Genomic DNA, 24,999 nt, shown 5'->3' with positions numbered 1-24,999 from the left:
CAAAAAAAAAAAAAAAAAAAAAAAAAAAGACAGGCAGAGACATCTACTCATAGGATGCTGCTTTTCTCATTACAAAGACATCTACGTGAACTGCAAATTATGGATTTGGAGTATAAGGATTGACATGTAAAATCCATTCATTGTCTTTACATAAGTAAATATTTAAAGATGTATCAAAATTTTCTCTTAAAGAATGAAATCATGTCTTTTGCAGCAACATGGATGTAGCTGGAGGCCATTATCCAAACGCGTTAACACAGGAACAGGAAACCAAATACCACATATTCTCATGATAAGTGGGCTCTAACCCCGGGGTGCATATGGATATAAAGAAGGCAGCAGGGGACACTCGGACCACACGAGGGCGGGAGGAGGGAGGGTGGAAAACTAACTATTGGGTACCATGCTGACTACCCGGGTGATTAGTAGTACCCCAAACCTCGGCATCACACAACACATCCAGGTAACAAACCTGCACATTTAACCCCTGAATCTAAAATAAATGTTGAAATTATTTTTAAATTTCCTTTTATGTAAATTCTGACTTTTCTGACATGAACTACTCAGTTCCACTTGCTGTATGTATAGAAATAAAGCATGTCCTAAGAGACGTACACTTTCCAACACTGCAGAATAATTGCAATACCTTAAATAATACATTAGGTGTTAAATCTTCATGTTACAAACTCTCTTTTCTATTTGTATTATCGTTTGGAGCTAAATTAAGCTCATCACATTTTACAAATATCAGTCATCAAAAACTAAGCCAGGAAAGTGATCTAACGCTGGAAAAATTCTTGGAAAGTTTCTGGAAATGTTTCCCACAACAAACGTGGGGGAAGGATGCTCACGGAAACCCAATCTTCGTGAAGTCCACATTTACAAGACGGCACTATTTCAAACTCACCTCCTCTGTGCGAGGAAGGAAGCAAACTCCTGGCCTGCAGGAGCCCAGGAGCTCTGCCCAGGGGTCAGCCCCGCCGGAGGCCTGCGCTTGCCCGCGGCAAGTTCAGCGAGTCCCGGGGGCACGGACGTCTGCAGGAGCTCCACCTCCGGTGTGCCAGGGTCCCGCCTGCCGTCTCTGCCCTCCAGATGCATGCTCCACCGCCAGTCTTCTCTCTAGGGCAGCCAGAAAAAACCACTCGTGATGAAAGGCACACGGGGACTCACGTTTGCACCTCAGAAGTCCACACAGTGGGAAGGCTGCTCCCACGGAGGCGCTCCCGAGTTCCAGCGTCCCAGCCACGCAGGAGCTTTTCACACTAGCGAGAAGCGAAGCTGGACTTCCTGGGTGGGGCGGGGACTTGGAGAACTTTCCGGGCTACAGGATTGTAAATGCACCAATCAGCACTCTGGAAAATGGACCAATCAGCATGCTGTAATAAAATGGACCAATCAGCACTCTGTAAAATGGACCAATCAGCAGGATGTGGGCAGGGACAAGTAAGGAATAAAAACCGACCACCCCCCACCCCCAGCCAGCTGCAGCGGCCCGCTGGGCTCCAGTTCCAGGCTGTGGATGCTTTGTTGTTGTGCTCTTCACAGTAAATCTTGCTGCTGCTCACTCTTTGGGTCTGTGCCACCTTTAAGAGCTGTAACACTCACCGCCAAGGTCTGCAGCGTCATTCTTGAAGTCAGCGAGCCCAAGAACCCACCAGAAGGAACCAACTCTGGACACACTAGCAATGGCCTAAGTGTTCAGCAACAGAGAGCCCGTTAAGTAAATTGTGATGTGTGCACAGCATGAAATTCTGTGCTACATTAAAAATGATCTAAGGGATGGTTCTCGCTATTGGGAAATGCTAAGGATGTGGAAAGACTAAGGCACGTGGTACACTGTGATGTTTTTATTGAAATAAGTATTTATAAATTACATACATAGAACAGAAGCCCAAAAGACACACCCTCCAAAACATGGCTACCTCTGGATGGCGACGGTACCCATGGGGTCCTTTTCCTTTGGTTTTGTCTTTTCTGTGATTTTTACATTTTTTGCATTTAGCAAATTAATATTTTTCTGGTGAGAATATAATAGTACCCACCATAAGAGTAAGAACTATTCCTATACTTGTAAGGTTATGCTGTCCTACTTTGGGGCTTATATTTCAAACCCTAACCATTTTATTTTTTACCTTTTCCAGCATCCTACAGCACCAGAAATGACCTTTGGCCTTGCAGCCGCTTGGTTTGCTGTGCAGGGTTGCCCTGAAGCCAGGACTCAGTGTGCACTTTGGCTGAGTGGGATTTCTGGCACTGAGATGCAGAGGCATGTGCTGGGGCTGGAGTTAGCACAATAGTGCATCGCCAGTCCTAGTCACCTTCACAATGCCCTAGGAGCACAGAATTCCAGCGGACCCAGGATGACAGGAGTTTGCTGAGACTCAAAGCAAGTACAAGGCGTGTCATGTCTACCGCTGAGTAGGACAGGGCACTGACAGCCCCAGACACACACTTCCTGGTGGAGCCAGAACTGACTTCAAATACAGAAAGACATGACATTTGAAGAAACCTGAACGACCAAGGAAGTCCGTAGATCCTTCTCACCACTGGTATTTCCCTGCTTTAACCAACCACTTATGCTGAGAGTGATCACTCACAAACCAGTGAGCCGAAGGCAGGCCATGTCGGCAGAATGTTCTTGTATCATAAAAGTGAGATAAAGCAGTTGCATTTGTTTTATACAATGGTTCCACTGCCTGGTAAGAACAACGTACAAATGTACACACCAGCTACAAAAATGTCCAATTCCACAAATTCCACACACGAGCTAAATGTTTCAGTATTTGCATTTAAAACTGATGTGGCATGATATAAAGATGACTAGTAAAAGTAATAGTAACAATTTAAAATTTAAATTTTTTTATTTAGAATAATGACATTAAATACCAATTTAAAAGCACCATGACAAGCCGAGAGAGAGAGACTATGGAAGAAAAGAGAAAACTTTATATTTTAGTACCATTAATGGCATTTTCCCTGGTTTTTTAACAAAGGGCCCCACAAATTATGTAACTGGTCCTGCTGAGACTTCAGAGGGGGTCCTCCTGCTCTCCATTGACAGTTCCAGGATGCCATTGCCCCTCCTAAAACACCCAGCTTCTTTAGAAGAACATGCCATTGGAATTGTCACAAACTGACTGTGTATGTGCCCTCCAACAAACTCGGAGGCTGGAACCCTCCCCTCTAATGGGATGGTGTTCAGAGGTGGGGTGTCAGGGAGGTGACTGGGATTTGGAGAGGCCCTGAGGGTAGAGCTCTCCAGACCCTTCCGAGAGTCGTGGGAGACCTCGGCTCCTCTCTCCACCATGTGGGGACACGGTGAGAAGGTGCTGTCTGTGAACCAGGAGGTGGGCGCTCCCCAGACGCTGAATCTGCTGGTGCTGTGATCTGAGACTTCACAGCCTCCCAAACTGTGAGAAATGATGTTTGTGGCGTAAGTCATCAGTTTACGGTGTTTTGTTACAGCAGCATGAATGGACTCACACAGGAACATACCACCCACCCTTAGTACAACAAATGTCCACTCTCTTTCAGGCCATGTCCCTTCTCCAAGGCCTCACTCCCCTCTTTCCCAGTGGAACCTCTGTGGTCCAGCAAACACCCTCCTCTTACTTGCCCCAAATCATTCTCTCAAACTTACCTGATAAACGAGTTTTTTATTACTGCAAAACAAATCACCACAAAGTACACAGGTTTAAAAGCACACATGTGTATAATCTCAGAGTTTCTGTGGGTCAAGGCCAGGGTGGCTCAACTGGGTTGTCTGCTTGGGATCTCAAGGGGCCACTGGGCTGTGATTTCATCTGGAAGCTCAAGTGGGGAAGAATCTGCTGCCAAGGTCACTCAGTGCAGACAGGATCCACGTCCTGGTGGCTGCAGGACTCAGGGACGCAGCTTCTTACTGGCCCATAGCCATGCAAGAATGGTGTTTTGTTACAGGAGGCCCCCTCAGAGGCCCCCTTCACCCCAACAGGCTCCTGCATCCTCACCATGTGGGCTCCTCCAGTATGTCTGCTTGCCTTCTCAGGCAACAAGGAGCATCTGGAGAGCGAGCAGCAGTGAGGCAGAGTTTTATAGGCTATTACGTGTCAGGGGGACATCCACCACTTTGCTGTATCCTGTCAGCTGGAGGTCAGTCCTGGGTCCTGCCTGCCCACACTCAAAGAGAGAGGACTAAACCAGGGTGTGAACACCAGGAGGTGGGGACCATGGGCCCCTGGAGTCTGCCACCCATGGCCAAATCCCAACCCTTCTCAGACGTTGAACATGGCTGTAGAACACCTTCCTTACTGCCTATGCCTGCAGATGACATCATATGAGGAACCCCAGGTGGGCCCCAGTACTGCCCAGCAATCCCACCACACCTCCCTAGGCAGTATACGCACCTGCTGTCCTCCACTCCCCGCTTAAACCCCACACACCCATCCTCCTTTTACTCCCAGCTGCTGCCTCTGCCTCTTGCTCCCTTTACTGACCGAATCAGCCAGGGTCCAAGAAGGAAACAGAAGCTACTCTGAGCACTTCTGGAAGGAGCTGGAGCCCCAGAAGAGATACCCCAAAGAAGAGTGCGGCATCCTCCCTTCCCTAATCCCCTAATCGCCCAGAAGAGTCTCCTATTGGCTGAACCCAAGCCAGAGCCCAAGCTGGAGTCAGACACTGGGATTCAGAACACAGTAGGGCGACAGTGAGGAATGTCTCCAAGAGCAAAACGTCCCAGAAGAGTCATGCTGGCAAAACTAGAAGCAGTGAGAATAAAAGCCCAGCCTCTCAAGGACACACTTGTCTACAGCCCTGCCAGGTACAGTGGAGCCCACCTGCTCCCACCCCCGGCCAGACTGCACTGTTGCATCCCTCCCCATCCTGAACCTCACAAACTGACATGCAAACGTACTGTCCTATCTGCCAACACTAAAAATACACAGCTCAGGACTTGGGTTTTCAGGAAGACAGAGAAGACCTACTTTTCCCTGTTCTTCCTGCTAAGTACAACTAAAAACCTGACGTTTAGAACAAAAAGCCCCAAGAGAAGCCTGCCCCCAGCCAAAGGACCAGGAAATAGGTAGCCTAGCAAGACAGAAAGCTTTTAGACAATATCTGTTCTACTGCAGCCTAATACAGTAGACCCATATCCACTCAGGAGAGCAAAGGCTGAGTGGGCATCCTCCAAAAGATATTACACAGTGCCTGGCCCCCAGTCCTCACACGGATGCTTCGTAAAAGGTTGAGTAGGGAGTTTGGACATTCACCGGTTGCTGGGTGCTAGGGAGTTCCACCTCCTCCCTACACACTCCTCCCCCAATGGCTTAAGTATGGACCACCATGTGAGGAGCCTGGACTTCATCCCTGCCCTGCAGTAAAAGGGACCCCTCTCCTTCCTTGCTGACATGGTGTCAGAGGAGGCCAAATGGGGTGTCAGGGCCTTCACTTCTGCTCAGCAGTAATGAGGCCACCCCCCAGTGGTGTCACTAGAGGTCAGTAATGAGCAGTAATGAGATGCCCCATTCCACTCAGCCAGGGTGATATCAGCAGAGGCCTAGTAAGAGGCAGAGGTCCCACACCCACCCAGCAATAAGGGGGAATCCGTCCCCATCTTGGGGAACCTGAACTTCTAACCCTATCTGGCAGCAATGTCAGGCCCTTCTGCTGGAGCAGTGTCAAGGGAAGCCAGCTAAACAGAAGGTTTAAGTGGTGATTAGAGTCTTATAATGTAATACTCAAAATATGCAGGTTTCACTCAAAACCACCTACCATAGTGATAACCAGGAAAATCTCAACTTGAAAGAAAATAGACGATGACACCAAGATGATGGAGATGTTAGAATTATCTGAAAAAATATTTTTAAATCAGCCAAAATAAAAACGGTTCAACAAGCAATAACAAACACATTTGAAACAAATGAAACACAGAAAGTCTCAGCAAATAAGAGCCAAATGAAACTGAAAAACACAATAGCAAAATTTTAAATGCAAAAATGAACTCAACAGTAAAATGGAGGGAACAGAGAAAAGAATCAGTAAGTGGAAGACAGAACAATAGAAATTACTCAATCTGAACAATAGAGAAAATATAGTCTAAAACAATTTATCAGAACCTCAGAGACCTGTGGGACCATAACACAAGATCTAACTTCCATGTAATCCAAATGCCAGAAGAAGATGATGAAGAGTATGTAGCTTAAAAAGTATTTGAAGATGTCATGGCTGAAAATTTCCTAAATGTGGCAAAAGACATAAACCTACAGATTTGAGAAGCTAAGCAAACCCCAAACAAGATAACCCCAAAGAAATCCACACCAACACATATAGAGGGCAAAATTTTAAAAACTAAAAGCAAAGAAAAACGTCCTAAAGAGAGAAATTAAAATGTCCCTACATGGAAAAAACAATTCAGATGACAGGAACCATGGTGGCCAGAAGAAAGTGACGTAACATTTTTCATGTAATGAGAGGAAGGAACAGGCAAGCCAGAAGCCTATATCCAGTGAAAGAGAAACCAAGATGTTTTTAGATTAAAGAAAACTAAAAATGTATTGCCAGCAGACCTACCCTAAAAGAATGACTTAATGAAGTTCTCTAAACAGAAAGGGAAAATGAAAGAATACATTTTAGAACATCAGGAAGGTAAAAGAATATAGGTAAGGACAGGAGTGGCGGTTCACGCCTGTAATCCCAGCACTCTGGGAAGCCAAGGCAGGCAGATTGATTGAGCCCAGGAGTTTGAGACCAGCGTAGGCAACATAGCAAAATCCCATCTCTATTAAAAATACAAAAACTTAGCCAGGCATGGTGGTGCATGCCTCTAGTCCCAGCTACTCAGGAGGCTGAGGTAGGAGAATCACTAAGCCAGGAAAGTCGAGGCTTCAATGAGTCAGGATTGTGCCACTGCACTCAAGCCTGGGTGACAGAGTGAGACCCTGTCTCAAAAAATAATAATAAAATAAAATAAAATAAAAAGTCCAGGCTGGGTGTGGTGGCTCACACCTGTAATCCCAGCACTTTGGGAGGCCAAGATGGGTGGATCACCTGAGGTCAGGAGTTTGCCACCAGCCTAGTCAACATAGTGAAACCCCACCCCTACTAAACATACAAAAATTAGCCGGGCGTGGTGGAGGACCCCTGTAATCCTAGCTACTTGGGAGGCTGAGGCAGGAGAATCATTTGAACCCAGGAGGCAGAGGTTGCAGTGAGTCAAGACCGTACCATTGCATTCCAGCCTGGGCAACAAAAGCGAAACCGCATCTCAAAGGAAAAAAACAAAAGGTCAGTCCTAGCAAGATTCTTAACAGATGCATCATGTGCTGTTTTCATTCAGAGAATGGAAGTAATTCTGTCATCAACTGTTGATGACATGCTATTGAATAACATTTATACATAGGTAAATACATTTTCCCTCTCCTCTTGATTTTCCTAAATTCTGTTGAATATTTGAAGCAAAAATTATAACACTCTTTGATGCGTTTATCAATGTATGCAGATGAAATCGTCAAGACAATTCTATAACAAATGAGAGAGGTAAAGGATGTAAAAGGAGGTAAGTTTTCTTGATTTTACTCAAACTGATAAAATGATGGCATCAGTAGACTGTGACAAGTAACGTGTATATATACTTTAATACCTAGAGCAATGACTTTAAAAAGCTATAAAAGAGATACACCAAGAAACATTATAGATAAATCAAAATGGAATTCTAAAAAAATGTTCAAGTTACCCATAGCTCTAACATATCAGAAAAATGCATTGAATGTAAATGGTCTGAATACATCAACTAAAAGATGGATTGGCAGAGTGAATTTAAAAATATGACTCAACTATGCAAGGTCTGTAAGAAATTTACTTCTAAAATAACAGTATATGGGTTCACATGGACATAAAGATGGGAACAACAGACCCTGGGGACTACTGGAGCAGGGAGAGAGGGTGGAGATCAAGCCTTGAAAAACTACTTATTGGGTACTGTGCTCACTACCTGGGTGACAGGTTCAGTGGTACACCAAACCTCAGTGTCACACAACATGCCTTTGTAACAACCTGCACATGCATCCCCGAATCTAAAATAAAAGTTGAAAAATAAAATTAAATAACAATATAGGTAGGGTGCAAGTAAAAGGATGGAAAAAGATATATAATTCAAGCATCAATCCAAATAAAGTAGGAGAGGTTATATTCACATAACATATGCTAGACTTCAAGGCAAAGAAAATTATCAGGCACCGACAGATGCATCTTGTAGTGATGAAAAGGTCACTTTACCAAGAAGACATAGAAATCCTAAACACATATGCACAATACAACAGATCCGCAAAATATCTAATGCAAAAACTGATAGAACTAAAAGGAGAAAGACAATTATAGTTTTATAGTTACAGACTTAAACATTTGTCTCTCAGCAATTAATAGAACTAGACAGAAAATCAGTGCAGATATAGAAGAACACCACCAACAACCAATAGAATATAATCAATATTTATGGAACACTCCATCCAACAACAGCAGAATATTCTTACAAAGTGCCTAAAGAACATACACCAAGATAGACTACACTTTGGACCATAAACCAAACCTCAACAAACTGAAAAGAATTGAAATCATACAGAGTACTCTATTGCCACAATGCAATCAAATTAGAAATAAGTAACAGAAAGAGAGGAGGAAAATCTGCACACTTGGAAATTAAACATACTTCCAAATAATCCAGGATTCAAAAAGAAAGTCTCAAGGGAAATCAGAATTATACTGAACTGAATGAAAGTGAAAATACAACATATCACAATTGGCGGAACACAGTGAAATCAGTGATGGGAGGAAGTTTACAGCATAAATGCTAGTATCAAAAGGAGAGCAAGTCTCGAAAAATAATATAAGCTCTCATCTCAAGAACCTCGAAAAAGAAGAGGAAAATAAACCCAAAGCAAGCAGAACTGAGAAATAATGAAGCTGAGATTAAAAATCAATGAAATAGGTCGGGCGTGGTGGCTCAAGCCTGTAATCCCAGCACTTTGGGAGGCCGAGACCGGCGGATCACGAGGTCAGGAGATCGAGACCATCCTGGCTAACACGGTGAAACCTCGTCTCTACTAAAAAATACAAAAAACTAGTCGGGCGTGGTGGCGGCGCCTGTGGTCCCAGCTACTCGGGAGGCTGAGGCAGGAGAATGGCGTGAACCTGGGAGGTGGAGCTTGCAGTGAGCTGAGATCCGGCCACTGCACTCCAGCCTGGGCGACAGAGTGAGACTCCATCTCAAAAAAAAAATAAAAAAATAAAAATAAATAAAAATCAAAGAAATAGAAAGCAAATCAACAAAAACAGTAGAAAAAAATCAGTGAAACCAAGAGCAGCTTCTTTGAAAGTATCAACAGAATTAGCAATCCTCTAGCAAGACTGGCAAAGAAAAAACAGGGAATGAAAGTTATTAATATCAGGAATGAAACAGGAAAGACCACTACAGACCCTCAAGACATCAAAGAATAATAATGGTATATTAGATTGCCATTTTACAACTTTACATACATAAGTTAGAAAACTTAGTCCGATTCCTCAAAAAGCACAAATTACTACAACTCATCTAATATAAAATAGGTAATTTGAATAGCTCTATAATTTCTTTTTTTTTTTTTTTTTTTTTGAGACGGAGTCTCGCTGTGTCTCCCAGGCTGGAGTGCGGTGGCGCGATCTCAGCTCACTGCAAGCTCCGCCTCCCGGGTTCACGCCATTCTCCCGCCTCAGCCTCCCAAGTAGCTGGGACTACAGGCGCCCGCCACCACGCCCGGCTAGTTTTTTGTATTTTTAGTAGAGACGGGGTTTCACCATGTTAGCCAGGATAGTCTCGATCTCCTGACCTCGTGATCCACCCGCCTCGGCCTCCCAAAGTGCTGGGATTACAGGCTTGAGCCACCGCGCCCGGCCAGCTCTATAATTTCTATTAAGTAAATTAAATTTGAATTTTTACAGAAGAAATTGCTAGGGTCAGATGGTTTCACTAGAGAATTCTACCAAACATTTAAATTAACACCAATTCTATACAATCTCTTCCAGGAAACAGAAGATGAGGTATACCTTCAGTGAGTTTTATGAAGATAATATTACCCTGATACCAAAATCAGATACAGTACAAAGAAAAAATATTACAGGCCAATATCTCACATGAATATGGTGCAAAAATCTTTAACAAAATATTAGCAAAGGGAATTCAGTAATATATCAAAAGAACTACACACATAACTAAGTAGGGTTTGTTCCAGGAATGCAAGGCTGGTTCAGTATTCAAAAAAATCAATCAGTGTTGAACATGGAGCTACCATATGACCTAGCAATTCCATGTGTAGGAATATGCCCATGAGAAATGAAAACATATGTCCACAGAGATACGTGTACAATAACATTAATAGGATCATTATTCACAGTACCCTAAAAGTGGAAACAACCCAGCCCTGCATGGTGGCTCATGCCTGTCATCCCAGCGCTTTGGGAGGCCAAGACAGGGGGATCACTTGAGGTCAGGCGTTCAAGACCAGCCTGGCCAACATGGTGAAACCTTGTCTCTACGAAAAACACAAAAATTAGTCAGGCATGGTGGTGGGCACCTGTAATCCCAGCTACTTGGGAGGTTGAGGCAGGAGAATCATTTAAATCCAGGAGGTGGAGGTTGGAGTGAGCCGAAATCGTGCCACTGCATTCCAGCTTGGGTGACAGAGCAAGACTCTGTCTCAAAAAAAGAGAAAGAAAGGAAGGAAGGAAGGAAAAAGAAAGAAAGAGAAAGAAAGAAAAAGAAAGGAAGGAAGGAAGGAAGGAAGGAAAGGAAGGAGGAAGGAAGGAAAGAAAGAAAAGAAAGAAAGAAAGAAAGAAAGAAAGAAAGAAAGAGAGAGAGAGAGAAAGAAAGAAAGAAAGAAAGAAAGAAAGAAAGAAAGAAAGAAAGAAAGAAAGAAAGAAAGAAAGAAAAGAAAGAAAAGAAAAGAAAAGAAAGAAGTGCAAATAACCCAAATGTCCATTACTAAATAAATAAATAAAATGTGGTATATACACCCAGTGGATTATTTGACAATAAAAATGATTGGTGTCTGACACATGCTAAAACATGGATAACCTTTGGAAACACGCTCAGTGAAAGAAGCTAGTCACAAAAGGCCACATATTGCCTGACTCTATGTATACATAAAATCTTCAGAACAGGCAAATCCATAGGGAAATAAAATAAAATAAATTAGTTGCTGCCTATGGCTAGGGGAGGGGATAAGGTTGGAGGGAAATGAAGAACAAATGCTAATAGCGTGGAGTTTCACTTGGGTTCATGAAAATGCTCTAAAATTGATCATGGTGATGGTCACACAACTCAGTGAATATACTAAAAAAAACCATTAAACTGTACATTTTTTTGAGACAGGGTCTCCCTCTGTCGCCCAGGCTGGAGTGCAGTGGTGTAATCACGCGTCACTGCAGTCTTGTCCTCCCAGGCTCAAGTGATCCTCCGACCTCAGCTCCCAAGTAGCTGGGACCACAGGCACACAGCATCACGCTCAGCTAATTTTTTATTTTTAGTAGAGACAGGGTCTTGCTATGGTGCCCAGGCTGGTCTCAAACTTCTGGGCTCAAATGATCCTCTCACCTTAGCCTCCCAAAGTCCTAGGATTACAGGTATGAATTTGTACACTTTAAATGAGTGAATTATATGGTATTTAATTATAATCTCAATAAAACTGTGAAAAATATCAATCAATGTAATCTACCATATTAACAAGCTAAAGAAGAAAAATCACATGACCATATCAATTCATGCAGAAAAGCATTTAACAAAATTCAACACCTATTCATGATAAAACAAAATCTCTAAGAAAACTAGGAATAGAGAGGAACGTCCTCAAACCTATCAAAGAACATCTACAAAAGACGTGGAGTTAACATTACACCTAACGGTGAGAAACCTGAAGCCTTCTCAGGAAGACAAGGCAAGAATCTTCCCTCTCACCACTCCTAAACGATTTTCAAATTTCAAAAGTAAAAAAAAAAAAAAGTAAAATGGGCAAAGATTTCAGTAACGAGGATATGCACATGGCAACTAACCACATGAGAAGAAGTTCAAGATCGTGAGCCATTAGGGAAATGCACATTAAAACTGAGCTATCACTGCACACCTATCAGAAAGGCTGAGATAGAAAACAGGCCAGGCGCAGTGGCTCACACCTGTAATCCCAGCACTTTGGGAAGCCGAGGCGGGCAGATCACCTGAGGTCAGGAGTTTGAAACCAGCCTGACCAACATGGCGTAACCCTGTCTCTACTAAAACTACAAAAATTAGCCAGGCGTGGTGGCAGGTGCCTGTAATCCCAGCTACTCAGGAGACTGTGGCAGAAGAATTGCTTGAACCCAGGAGGCAGAAATTGCAGTGAACCGAGATCACGCCATTGCACTCCAGCCTGGGAGACAAGAGCAAAACTCTGTCTCAAAAAAATAAATAAATAAAAAGAGAAAGACAGGGAGGGAGGGAGGGAGGGAGGGAAAGAAAAGGAAGGAAGGAAGGAAGGAAGGAAGGGAGGGAGGGAGGGAGGGAGGGAGGGAGGGAGGGAGGGAGGGAGGGAGACAGAGAGAAAGAAAACAGAGAGACAACACCACTGGCTGCCGAGGGCTCGAGAGGCTGGCTCACTCCTGCATCACTGATGGGAATGCAAAATGGCACAGCCACTCTGGAAAGCAGTTTGACAGTTTTTAAAAAACTAAAATTGCAACTACCAGCCAACAATTGCACTCCTGGACATTAATCCCAGAGAAACAAAACTTTCATTCACATAAAACCCTGCACTCAAATGTTCATAGCACTTATATCAAAAATTGGAAGCCACCCAGCCGTCTGTCCCTAGGGGAATGTGAAACAGGCTGTGCTGCATGCATGCCGGGGAGGACCACACCGCAATCAAAAGGAAAAGACAATTCATACACAGCAACATAGAGGAATCCAGAGTGAAAATCCTCAGTGAAAAAAAGCATTTACTCTGATTCCATAACTACAACATTCTTGAAATGGCAAAATTGTATAAATGAGGAATAGATCAGTGGTTGTCCGGGGTTGAGTAGGGGCTCTCATTCCACCCCACTTCCTGCCTCTTCCATGGGAGACAGAGGCCTCTGCTCACCAAGACCTCTCCCTCTTTCTCACTCATTCCTCATCCAGTTCTTCCAAACACACCCTCACTCCTCCTGGTCCCACCTGGTCATCGCCTCTCATGAAGATGATGGAGCACTCCAATCCACAGCCTGTCTTCTGGGGGACCCCAACACCCTAACACACATCCCAACACCCAGGCACACAGCCCGTCCTCCGTTGTGACCCCACACCCCACCACACAGCCCGTCCTCCGTTGTGACCCTCCCCTCACCCCAGCCCGTGGCTGCACTCTCACAGGAACCACAGCGTCAGCCTGGCTTTGCCTTGTTGGGCCACATGCGCTTGACTTGCCTAGGGCAGGGCCACCCTGGGCAGAGCTCCCGCCCGTAGGGACACCTGCAGCTGGGGGAGCAGGACCGGGGAGCCGTAAGCCAGCGGCACAGGGCGGAGGGCGTGACAGCCCCACCCCACCCCTCCAGGTCCTCCCCGCAACGGCGCCCAGGACCCTCCTTCCAAGCAAGACTCACACCGAAGTGACCAAGTCGTCACCAAATTTTAGAAAGAAAAAATTGATGGTTGTGGCTTATTTTTAGGAAAAAAAAAAAAAGATGGTACAGAGTCGGTGGAACCTTCCAGTCCTCACACCCAACCCCAAATCGTTCGTGTGGGCGGCTGCCGGCCCCCTCTACAGCTCTGCGCTCTTCCCGCCTGCAGCCGTGCCCCGCCCTCAGGACCTGCGGGGGGGAATGGGGGTGGGGTGTGGGGGTGGGGGGTGGGGGTGGGTGGGAGTGGGGATGGGGGAGTGGGGGGTGGGGATGGGGTGGGAGTGGGGGGATGGGGGGCGGGCCCCTCCTGCCCCTCCTGCTGCCAGCACCGTCTCTCCGAGGCCCTCGACGCCCAGCCATGGCCTTCCGTGCCCGCCGGACGCTCACCAAGCCTGCCCGAGCCCCGAGCCCCGCCTCCCGCAGCCGGACCCAGGGCGGGGTGGGGGGACCGCACCGGTGCCAGGACGGAGAGAGGCCAGGGTGCGGCGCTGGGCGTGGTCCTGACACCTGCCCTGCCGGGGAGGGGACGGGGTTCCACGCCTGGGCCCTTCTCCACTGGGTCCAGGAGCCACCGTCACCTGCTCAGCCCAAGAAAAGGCCCCAGCAGTGCGGGTGTGAAGCAGGAGCAGCCCCGAGAGCTGTGCTGCCGGCGCTCAAGCCAGGCCGGGTCACCGCGCCCTGCCCGGGTCCAGGCAGCCCGGCCTTTCCCGCTGGTACCGGCGCGCCCGTGGCCGCACGGCTGAGAGCTCCGCGCACGGTGGGTCTGAGGGACTCGGAGCAGAGGTCGAGCTGGCGGAGTCCGGTTGGCGCCCGGCAGGAGGGCGGGAGGGGCCCAGCCAGGCCGCCCTGAGCACTCCCCGCCCGGGTGCGCCCCGGGGCCGCGGCCCTCCCACCTCGGCCCTGCGAAACGATAGCCGGGAGCAAGCGCCGCAGCCGGCTTCACAGTGGCGGCGACCAGCAGCGTGTGGAAAACAGCGTCTTCGTAAATCCCAAGAACACTGTGGCCGGGCGCGGTGCCTCACACCTATAATCCCAGCAATCTGGGAGGCCGAGGCGAGCGGATCACCTGAGGTTGGGAGTTCGAGACCAGGCTGACCAACACGGAGAAACTCCGTCTCTACAAAAAACACGAAAATTAGCCGGGCGTGGTGGCGCGTGCCTGTCATCCCAGCTACTCGGGAGACTGAGGCAGGAGAATCGCTTGAACCCGGGAGGCGAAGGTTGCGGTGAGCCGAGATCGCGCCATTGCACTCCAGCCGGGGCAACAAGAACGAAACTCCGCCTCAAAAAAAAAAAAAAGAACATTGTTATTCGAGTTCTTTAAACATCTGACATAATACCAGCAAGGAACGAGAAGGACCAGGTTTACGCGCTGCGGTGAAAACCTGGCTGTTCAAAGGCAGCCCCTCCGCAGCCAGCTCCCCTCTGGTGGACAGTGTCCCACATCCAGAGAAAACACCCGTCACTGAATGCTGGCGTCCCCACAAAGCGCTGCTCGGCCCCAAATCGTCCCTAACGCGCTGCGCAGCCCCAAGGCGTCCCTCTAAGCGAGAAACCGCCCCTGGCTGTGCTTGTAGGGGCCTGGCTGGGTCCGCAGGGCATGGCTGTGTCTCTCGGAGCGTGGCCCGTGTCTCGGGGGCCTGGCTGCTTCCGCACAGGTGTCAGTGTGTCTCCGGGGGCGTGGCTTGTCCCCGGGGCGTGGCCGTGTCTCTGGGGGCGTGGCTTGTCTCCGGGGCGTGGCCGTGTCTCCTGGGGCGTGGCCGTGTCTCTGGGGGCGTGGCTTGTCTCTGGGGCGTGGCTGTGTCTCCGGGGGCGTGGCTTGTCTCCGGGGCGTGGCCGTGTCTCCGGGGGCGTGGCCGTGTCTCTGGGGGCGTGGCTTGTCTCTGGGGCGTGGCTGTGTCTCCGGGGGCGTGGCTTGTCTCCGGGGCGTGGCCGTGTCTCCTGGGGCGTGGCCGTGTCTCTGGGGGCGTGGCTTGTCTCTGGGGCGTGGCTGTGTCTCCGGGGGCGTGGCTTGTCTCCGGGGCGTGGCCGTGTCTCCGGGGGCGTGGCTTGTCTCCGGGGCGTGGCCGTGTCTCTAGGGGCGTGGCTTGTCTCTGGGGCGTGGCCGTGTCTCCTGGGGCGTGGTCGTGTCTCCGGGCGCGTGGCTTGTCATTGGAGGCGGTCTGTCTCTGGGGCGTGGCTGTGAGCCGGGGGCGTGGCTGTGAGCCGGGGGCGTGGCCGTGCCTCGGGAGCCCGGCCGTGGCCGCAGGACCGTTGCGTTGGAAGCGCTCCTTCTAGTTCCCGGATCCCGGGGCGGGGCGGGAGAGCCTTGCGGCCAGGGCCTGAAGAAGCCCGTCCGGGGGTCAGCCTCCTCCTCAGGCGGCCCGGGCTGAGACAGGTGTCCCGCAGAGGGCAGTGTAGGGCGCGCTGCCCCCCGCTTCGGGCCGGGACCGAGGCCGCGAGTGTGACCGTGTATCCCTTCAGGTGGGTTCTGCAACATGTGAACTTGGTTAAAAGCTTCTAGAACGTTAAGCCAAACATCGTGGCTTTCCATCTGTTTTCTGTTCTGGTTTGAAAAAGTTCGCCGCCTTCCAGCCTGGGAGGAGCGGCGGGGCCCGGGAGGGGCCTCGGGAGGCCGCTCGCAGGGACCCCCAGGGACTGGCCGCCCCGCCGCAGGCCGGGCGCACCTCCCGGGGAGAAACGAGCAGCGCCAGCAAACGCGCACCCGGGGACGCGGCCGCCCAGCCCCGCTCCCAGCCCGGGGCCCGGGCCCCCCTCCGCGGTGCAAACCCCCTCCGCTGCCCCAGCTGCCCGCAGTTTGGCCCGAGCTCTGCCGCTGTAGGTCGGTGTCCCTTCGCCCGTCCCTCAGGCCAGCTTGGAAACTGTGTCCCACGCTCCTCGAAACACCAGACCTGCCCCCCGCCGCCCTGTGGAATGCGCCCCCCGACGCCTCAGCGGGTGGCCGGACGAGAGCACAGGTGCGCCAGCCGCACCTCCCCACGGGTCTGACCCGCATGGACCCCGCCGCGCTCCGCCGAAACTGCTCGGGTCCCGCGCGTGGCCGGCGCAAGAGCCACAGCCCGCGACAAGCCTGCTGTGTGCAGGTCAGTGACAGAACCCCACATCAAAACTGCAGAAACCAACAGCCAGCGAATGAGCTGGTACAGCCAGAGGCCCCAAGGAGCTGAGGGAGCTCTGGCCTGTGGAGTCTCTTCTCACGTTTCCAGCATATGGGGAATGCTACACTGGGTCAGCCCCTGCCCCAGATCCTGCCCCGGCCTCCAGGCTCTGGGCTTTCCTCCCCTCTCTGGTAGCTTTTATCTCCATTGCAAGCCACTTTTTCCACTACTAGCAATTAAAAGCCTCCCTTTTCTCTCTACTCCCAAGAGACCTCATCCTCACCTGTGGACAGGTGGCCCCCTAGCTCTCTTCTGCAGCCAAAACCACTGTGTCCATCTACTTTCTTGTGTCCCTAGACATAAAGGTACCCAAAACTTCCAGAGTGCTGAAGCCACACCTGGCCTTTCCCAGGGGCCCTGGTGACTGATCCCACCATCCATCACCCATCACCAAAGTGGAATCCCCCTTGCAACTCACCACTGCTTCCCTGCCCCGGCCTGGCAACCACACTCAGTGGGAAGGCCTTGGCAGTGGCTTTCTTGACCCCCCCAGCTGCTCCCAACCACTCAGCCACAGTAACCTTTCCAACATGCATATGGCCTCAATCAAACTCAAATTATTTCCTTGCTGCCTGCCACTCCAGCATAGAAACGGGACCCAGGTGACACAGGTGTCATGCTGCTGGGTCTCCAGCAACAGCCAGGACCTCCCCATTCCTGGTATTCCTGATATCCTCAGATCTCAGCTGCCCCAGGGGCTGGAGGTTCTGGTCTTCTCATAAAACAAGAACAGTATAGGCATTTACTTTTCTTCAGTGTAATGAAATTTTAGGGACTTATGATCCTAAATCACATTACGCCGATGTGAACTGCACTCAAGTGTTGTAAACTAAATTTGCAGAACAAGCAGTTTTTGTGCAATTCTTTGCAGTCTACTCAGCTCTTTCACCTCTGTGTTCAGGGTCAATCCTCATTCGTTCTTCCATGAGAGGTAGGTATCCCCAGATGCGTTCAATGCCCAGCTCCTTGCCCTGGCAGGCCCCGTCCCAGGGTCCTGGATGGCAGACACCATGTCCACCCCGCGAAGCTCACGTCACCGAGCAAACAAACCGCAGCTGGTTTAGGTAGACAGCAGCTGCCCACAACTGCTAACAGCCTCGCGCTTCTTTTCCGCAGAATCACTCACCCTAAATCTACACATTGTAGACTATCACATTGGTCTAAGTAGTGCTCCTCAAAATGCACTGCACGTTAGAGTCACCTGGGGAGCTTCACCACCGGGCTCCAGGCTCTGATTCGCCCTGTGGGAAGGGAGCACCGGGCACTTGTCCTGAGCCTTGGCCCCTGCCTGGGTCTGCAAACCCAGAGCGTCCACACACCAGGCTGCCTGTGCTTAACATTGTGTCCTTGAAAAGAGCTAGCTGCACTAATGCCCACTGATTTCACTGTGTGTGACCACAGTAAAGAGAAGCGGCTTTGAGGGATTTAGTGTTTTCACTCCAGTGCATTCCATTCTAAGGAAACGCCTGACCACGGCTCACGGCTAGGAGGCCCCTCTGTGCCAGATGCTGCCCTGGAGTTCAAGTGGAACATTTGCCGTCTGAACGCTTCCAAACTCCCCCCACCCATGACCTCATGGCCCACCAGGCGGCGACTTTTTCCTGGGTCGCCTGCCAGGGAGCTGTGTGGGGTGGGGGGGCTCAGGGGGCAGCTGCTGCCGCTGCAGGCCCAGGCGGACTCAGCCGCGCTAGGTCTGCTCCATCGCGCCCGTCTGTGCACAGTGACCTTTAGGGGAACTTGCCTTGCTTCCTAAGCCGCGACTCAGCCGGGGCTGTGTAAACTCTCCCTGCCTGGTCCCAGGCTAGGCTGGCTCCTCGCCTCCTTCCTCCCGACCGCGGAGCAAGTGCACTTTACCTGCGCACTTGCTGGTCTTTCTCCGGGAGTTAGTGTAAGGTCCGAATCTCCGCTCTGGATGGTGAGCGGAGCGCAGCCTTCGAAGTGAGAACTCAGGGAAAGCTCCGCGCTGCAGCAGCGGGTCCCCCACCCAGGCACGCCCCCGGCTGGGCCCCGCCCACGCCACGCCCCTCCCGGCCACGCCTACAACCCGGCCCCGCCCACACAGCGCCCCACCGGCCCCGCCCACAGCGCGCCCCCTCCTCACCCCGCCCCCAGCCCCCGGCGGCTCGGGCTGCGGCGGAGTCTCGGGCGCGGGCGGAGAGCGCATCCGTCTAAGGCCGCGCCCCGGCAGTTTCCAGCTTCACCTCTGAGGAGGCGGCCCAGGACCGCAGACAGCCTTTCCCTACGAACAAAATGCGCAGTGAACATTCTGTTCCCTTCCGAGCTCTCCCAGCGAGGCCCTCCAGCCAGGATGCCGCGGTTACACCTGCCGACAGCCCCTCCTGCAGCACAGACACACACGCGAGATACACAGACACACACAGATACACACACACACACACACACATAGACACACGATGTACACAGACACAGATACACACAGAGACACAGCAATACACAGACACGCAGATACAGGACACAGAATCACAGATGACACACAAAGACATACGCAGATACACACACAGACACACACACGAGATTACACACAGACACACACAGGTACACACAGACACACACAGATACACACACAGACACAGAGATAGACACACGATGCACACAGACACAGAGATACGCAGATACACATACACACACAGATACACACAGAGACACAGCAATACACAGACACACAGATACAGGCCACAGAATCACAGATGACACACAAAGACACACGCAGATACACAGACACACAGAGACACACAGGCACAGAGATACACACAGATACACTCACAGATATACACACAGACACAGACACACAGAGATATATACAAATACACAGACACACACAGGTACAGACACACAGATACAGATATAGAGATACAGAGATACAGAGACACACACAGATACACAGACACGTACAGAGATGCACAGGCACACATATACACAGACACAGATACACACACACAGATACACGCACACAGATACGCACACGCAGACACACAGATACACACAGATATACACACACAGATACACAGACACACACAGATACACACGCAGACACAGAGATACACAGATACATAGACACATACACAGATACATGCACAGACACACAGATACAGACACAGAGATACACAGATGTACAAACACAGATACACAAATACACATACCCACAGACACACACAGATACAGGTATACACACACAGATACACAGACACATAGAGACACACAGATACAGACACACACACAGCTACAGTGGCCAGGTCCTGCACAGGAGTTGGCAGGAAGTGAGGGGCTGCATCCGCAGTGTAACAGCAGAGCTGAAAGAGGTCTCATGCCTTGTAACAAAGCACATTGCATAGCGACAGGGTGGGCCGGGGCTGCCCTGGGAGCAAGGATGGAGGACGACCTCAGCATGGCAGGCTCCAGAACACCCAAGTTCCCAGCCAGGGGCCTGACTGCAGGAAAGCCCGAGATCTCTGAGATCACATTTGCTGTCGCGTGTGCAGACGCATCAGTTCAGACCGCCGTGTGCATTAGGTGTGGACATGGCTGGCAAGCAGCCTGGACGGTGACCCCATCCTTGTGGGATGGTGGCGCCAGGGAACCCATGACCACCGACGCACCAGTTCCTGTCCCAGAAATACTGTCTCATCCTCGCTCATCACTGCACCTGCTCCCCTCCCAGTGCCTCAGGGACACTGTTACAGGGCAGGGAGAGGCCAAGACACAGAGCCCGGGGGAGGCTCCCTGGGCAGGCAGAAGGCTCTTGGTGTGCACACGGATCTGTCAAAACGAGGGCTGTGAAACGCCAGCAGGACAGCTGCCACCAAGCATGTGGCTCTCTGTGCCTTGCAGGTCACAGTTCTTTGTGTAACTGCTGAATGTCTGGGGAGGGAGCAACCCGACCCCAGCTCCAGGGATAGGCCCTGAGTGGCCACAGTAATGGAGAAAACCCACTTCCATGCCAGGGACTGGCTTGGGTGAGCCAAATCCAAGTGTCCTAGCCCTGGAGGCAGCTGTGCGGTGATGAAGCCCCTAGCCCCGGGAGCAGACAGGCACCCACACCCAGCACAGCCACATGCTCACTGTCTCCGGCTTCTTAGCTGACATCAGTCCGTCCCCTTGGTTGTCGGAGTCAGGGTCAGATGGGGTTTCATTTTCTGGTGGCGGAGAGTGAGTGCTGCCCGCAGATGCATCAATGGAAGCCTGTGTGTGACTCCAATGCCAAACTTGCCTTCGAGGGGCACCGCACTTCTTCAGTTAGAAGTGATTGGGGCCAGTCTCAGAAATGACATGGTTTCTCCTAAGCTGAGCATGAAGATTGGGGTCCCAAACGAGATATGATATCGAATTATACTTTTCTTGGCTGGCCCAGAAATTCCAGAAGGAAATCCCAAAATAAGGCCCCCGCTAAATGTTCTTCGCAAAAGAACAGCATCATCGGAATCAGATATAAAAGCAAAAGGTGGCTACTTCCAAGCAGAGGGCTGGGATGTGGTGTGGCTTTTGTGTTCATGTGTGCAAATTTTATGTTTGTGGGTGACCCAGTGAAGGCACCCTTGGCTTCTTGCCCTGGACAGGCAGTTGTGACTCAGAGGACAATGGTCCAGGAGAGTGAGAAGGTCTCCGAATTGGGCAGGCCTGAGGGTGCAGGGAAGGGCTGCTTCCCTGGACCACAGCATCCAGAGAGAAGAAAGCGCCTCCCGGCCCAGCCCTCCAGCCCCGTCATGGGGAAATCTGTCTGCAGCTTCCCTTTGTGAATACCTCCCCAGGGGTCCCCGGGGCCACCTGCTGTGCAGGCCTCCGCAGTCCCCAGTCTCTGCCTGTTCCTGCCATGGTTCAGCCCACAAACCCTATGCACCCGCCCCTGCCCGAAATTGGCTTGATTCAGCAAGCATTTTATCAAGTTCCCAGATCCCGCGGGTCTGGAATTCAGAAAGGCACAGTGGAAACAGCTCATCTGCACCCCACTGCAGCCAGGGCAACGTGAAGGCCAGAAATGACTTGAGTCTGGAGGATCCGGAGGTGCACTTGCTCACTCTCGGGTGGGTCTGTCGGCTCCTCCATGTGGCCCCTGCACCAGCTCTTGGACTTCCTTACAGCATGGCAGCCGGGGCCCAAGAGACAGGAAACGGAAGTCACCAGTTCCTTAGGGCCTGCGCCCAGGACTGGCAGGCACCATTTCTGTCATATTCTATTGGCCAGTCAAGGAGCCCAAGGAAGGACACAGACACCAGTTCTTGAGGGGAGGAATGTCAAAGAACATTGGAGCCGTGTTTTTCGTTTTTGTTTTTGAGATGGAGTCTCGCTCTGTTGCCAGGGTGGAGTACAGTGGCGTGATCTTGGCTCACTGCAACCTCCACCTCCCAGGTTCAAGCAATTCTCCTGCCTCAGCCTCCTGAGAAGCTGAGACCACAGGCAGGCGCCACCACGCCCAGCTAATTTTTGTATTTTTAGTAAAGACGGGGTTTCACTATGTTGGCCAGGATGGTCTCAATCACTTGACCGCCCACCTCGGCCTCCCAAAGTGCTGGGATTACAGGTGTGAGCCACCGCACCGGCAGGAGCCATGTTTTAAAGTTACCACAGCCAAGGATGCAGGAGCTGAATAATGAGGGCTTGGTGCTAGCTTCTGAACTTAAATTCTGGACTTTAAAGGCATGTTTCAATGTAATGAGCTGTGGAGTCACAGGAACTCCCAGTCATTGCTGGTGGGACTGCAAGATGTATAGCCACTTTGGAAGACAGTTGGGCAGTTTCTTACAAAACTAAACACTCTTAGAATATGATGCAGCAACCAATGCTCCTTGATGTTTACCTAAATGATTCGAAAACTTACATTCACACAAAACCTGCACCCGGGTGTTTATAGCAGTTTTATTTGTCATTGCCAAAACTTGGAAACAATCAAGATGCCTTTCAGGAGGGGAATGAATAAACAAACTAGGGTGCATCCAGACAATGGAATATTTATTATTCGGAGCTAAAAAGAAATGAGTTACCAAGCCATGAAAAGACACACAGGAGCCGGGCGCGGTGGCTCACGCCTGTAATCTCAGCACTTTGGGAGGCCGAGACGGGCGGATCATGAGGTCAGGAGATCGAGACTATCCTGGCCAACACGGTGAAACCCCGTCTCTATTAAAAAATAGAAAAAAAACTAGCCGGGCGAGGTGGCGGGCGCCTGTAGTCCCAGCTACTCGGGAGGCTGAGGCAGGAGAACGGCGGGAACCCGGGAGGCGGAGCTTGCAGTGAGCCGAGATCGCGCCACTGCACTCCAGCCTGGGCGACAGAGCAAGACTCTGTCTCAAGAAAAGAAAAGAAAAGAAAAGACACACAGGAATCTTAAAAGCAGATTACTAAGTAAAACAAGCCAATGTGAAAAGGCTACATACTGCCTGATTCCAACTAGACGACCTTCTAGAAAGGTCAAACTATGGAGACAGTATAAAGATCGGCGGCTGTCGGGGGCTAGTGGGGAGCGGAGGGATGACTTGGTGGAGGGGGTTTCAGGGCAGCGGCCCTAGTCTGTATGATACTGTAAGGCGGATACAGGGCATTAGACATTCGTGCAAACCCACAGAAGGCACTGCCCGAGCGAGCCCTGATGTAATCCGAGGCCTCTGGCTAATGCTGGTGTGTTGGTGTAACCCGTGGACCAATCTGGTGGGCAGTGTGTGCAGTGGGGCAGGCTACATGTGTGGGATGGGTATATATGGGACTTCTCTCTACATCTGATTAATAACGTCTTTCTTTTAATGAATTAAAGGAAAATAGAAAGTCTCATTTGTGTGTGGGGGAAAAAATCAATTTTGAAAAGTGACTGGGATAGGCGGAAACTCCAGCACCAACTCAGGAATAAAAATGGTCATAAACTTCATCCTGAAGAGGGTGGATCCTGTGACCGGGAGGGGCCGGCCCAAGTCCCTGGTGGTCCTGAGCTGAAGGCTCCGCGGGGAGGGGCAGCCCTGGGTGGCAGGAGAATGGGGAGGCCAGGCCCATGGGGGTGGGAAGAAAGTGGGGTCCTGAGAGTTGGTGCTCCAGCGGGGAGCCAGGCTGGACACGGGAGTCTGCAGCTTGAGGGACGAAGGTGCCTGCTGTTGATTCCGGATGTCGGGTAGTTGGTATCTGTGTGCGTGTGTGTTTCCATTTCCATTTGGATCCCATGAGAAATGAGGCCCAGGAGGTCCTGCAGACAAAAGCCCCCCACCCTTTGGAGCTGGCCTCCATGCGGAGTGGACCCCGTCACCTTGGTAAAACGATCTGTTTCATTTCTTGTTTTAGAGACGGGTCCCTCTGTGCAGCCCAGGCTGCAGGGAGGGGCGTGGTCCCAGGGAGGGGCGTGGTCCCAGTTCACTGCAGCCCTGAGCGACTCCTTGTTTAAAGTGCAGACTGGTGGAGGAGTGAGGTCTGCGCGATTCGGCCTGGAGGACCCCGGTGTAGGACTCACTCTCCAGACTGGCTGCCGGCGGGCCTGGCCCTTCCTGACATCGTGGGCCACCATGGCATGTCCCTGGCAGTGACCAGGGATGTCCTCAGGCCCCGACCCTCCTATCCAGGCCATCCAGGGCAGGCCTTTCGGGGGGGCCTTCCTTGTTCCAATTTTTCAGAGGCCCAGCGCTCTCCCTCCCCATTCTGCCCACCTGCCCAGCTCCACGCAGCGTGGGGAGGAGGATGGGGTGGGGAGAGGGTAGGGAATACGGTGTGTGTGGGGGGGTGTGTGTGTGTGTGTGAAGGTGCGTGTATGTGGCGGGGCCAAGATGTATGTGTTTGGGAGGTGTATGTGTGTGTCGGGACGTGTGTGTGATGGGCTGTATGTGAAGGATGTATGTGTGGGGGGATATATATGTATCTGTATAGGGTTTATGTGTGTGTGTGTTTGGGGGGGGGTGTATGCCTGGGTGTGTTTTGGTGTATTTGTGTCTGGGGTGTGGGTAGGGGGAGGGTGTACGCATGGGTGTGTGTGTACGTGTGTGGCGGGTGTGTGTGCGACTCTGGGGTGTGGGCAGTATGGGGGTGTGTGTGCATGTGTGGGGGGTATGGGTGTGTGTGCGCACATGTGTGTGCCTGGTGTGTGTGGGGGTGTGCGTGTGCATGTGTCTGGGGTGTGTGTGCGTGTGCATGTGTGTGGTGTGGGTGTGTGTGGGGTGTGTGTTTCTGGGGTGTGGGGTGTGTGCATGTGTGTGGAGTGTGTGTGGGGTATGTGTGG

At 50.9% G+C, this 24,999-nt stretch overlaps 1 protein-coding gene across 1 annotated transcript in view; it reads right to left on the bottom strand.

The window, feature by feature from the left end:
- OCA2 (OCA2 melanosomal transmembrane protein) overlaps positions 1 to 18,720 on the bottom strand; it is a 352,275-nt gene extending 333,555 nt beyond the window's left edge. The window contains exons 1-2 of the mRNA XM_025390396.1: positions 18,538 to 18,720; positions 908 to 1,119 (exon numbers count right to left, since the gene is read on the bottom strand). Of these exons, the coding sequence (XP_025246181.1) occupies positions 908 to 1,098 (191 nt within the window). The 5' untranslated portion in view covers positions 1,099 to 1,119; positions 18,538 to 18,720. The remainder of the gene's footprint in view (positions 1 to 907; positions 1,120 to 18,537) is intronic.
- Positions 18,721 to 24,999: the final 6,279 nt, after the last annotated feature.

This window comes from Theropithecus gelada, chromosome 7a (assembly GCF_003255815.1).
Source record: "Theropithecus gelada isolate Dixy chromosome 7a, Tgel_1.0, whole genome shotgun sequence".
Lineage (NCBI taxonomy): Eukaryota > Metazoa > Chordata > Mammalia > Primates > Cercopithecidae > Theropithecus > Theropithecus gelada.
Note: the sequence above shows the minus strand (reverse complement) of the source record. Positions and strands in the feature narration are given on the sequence as shown.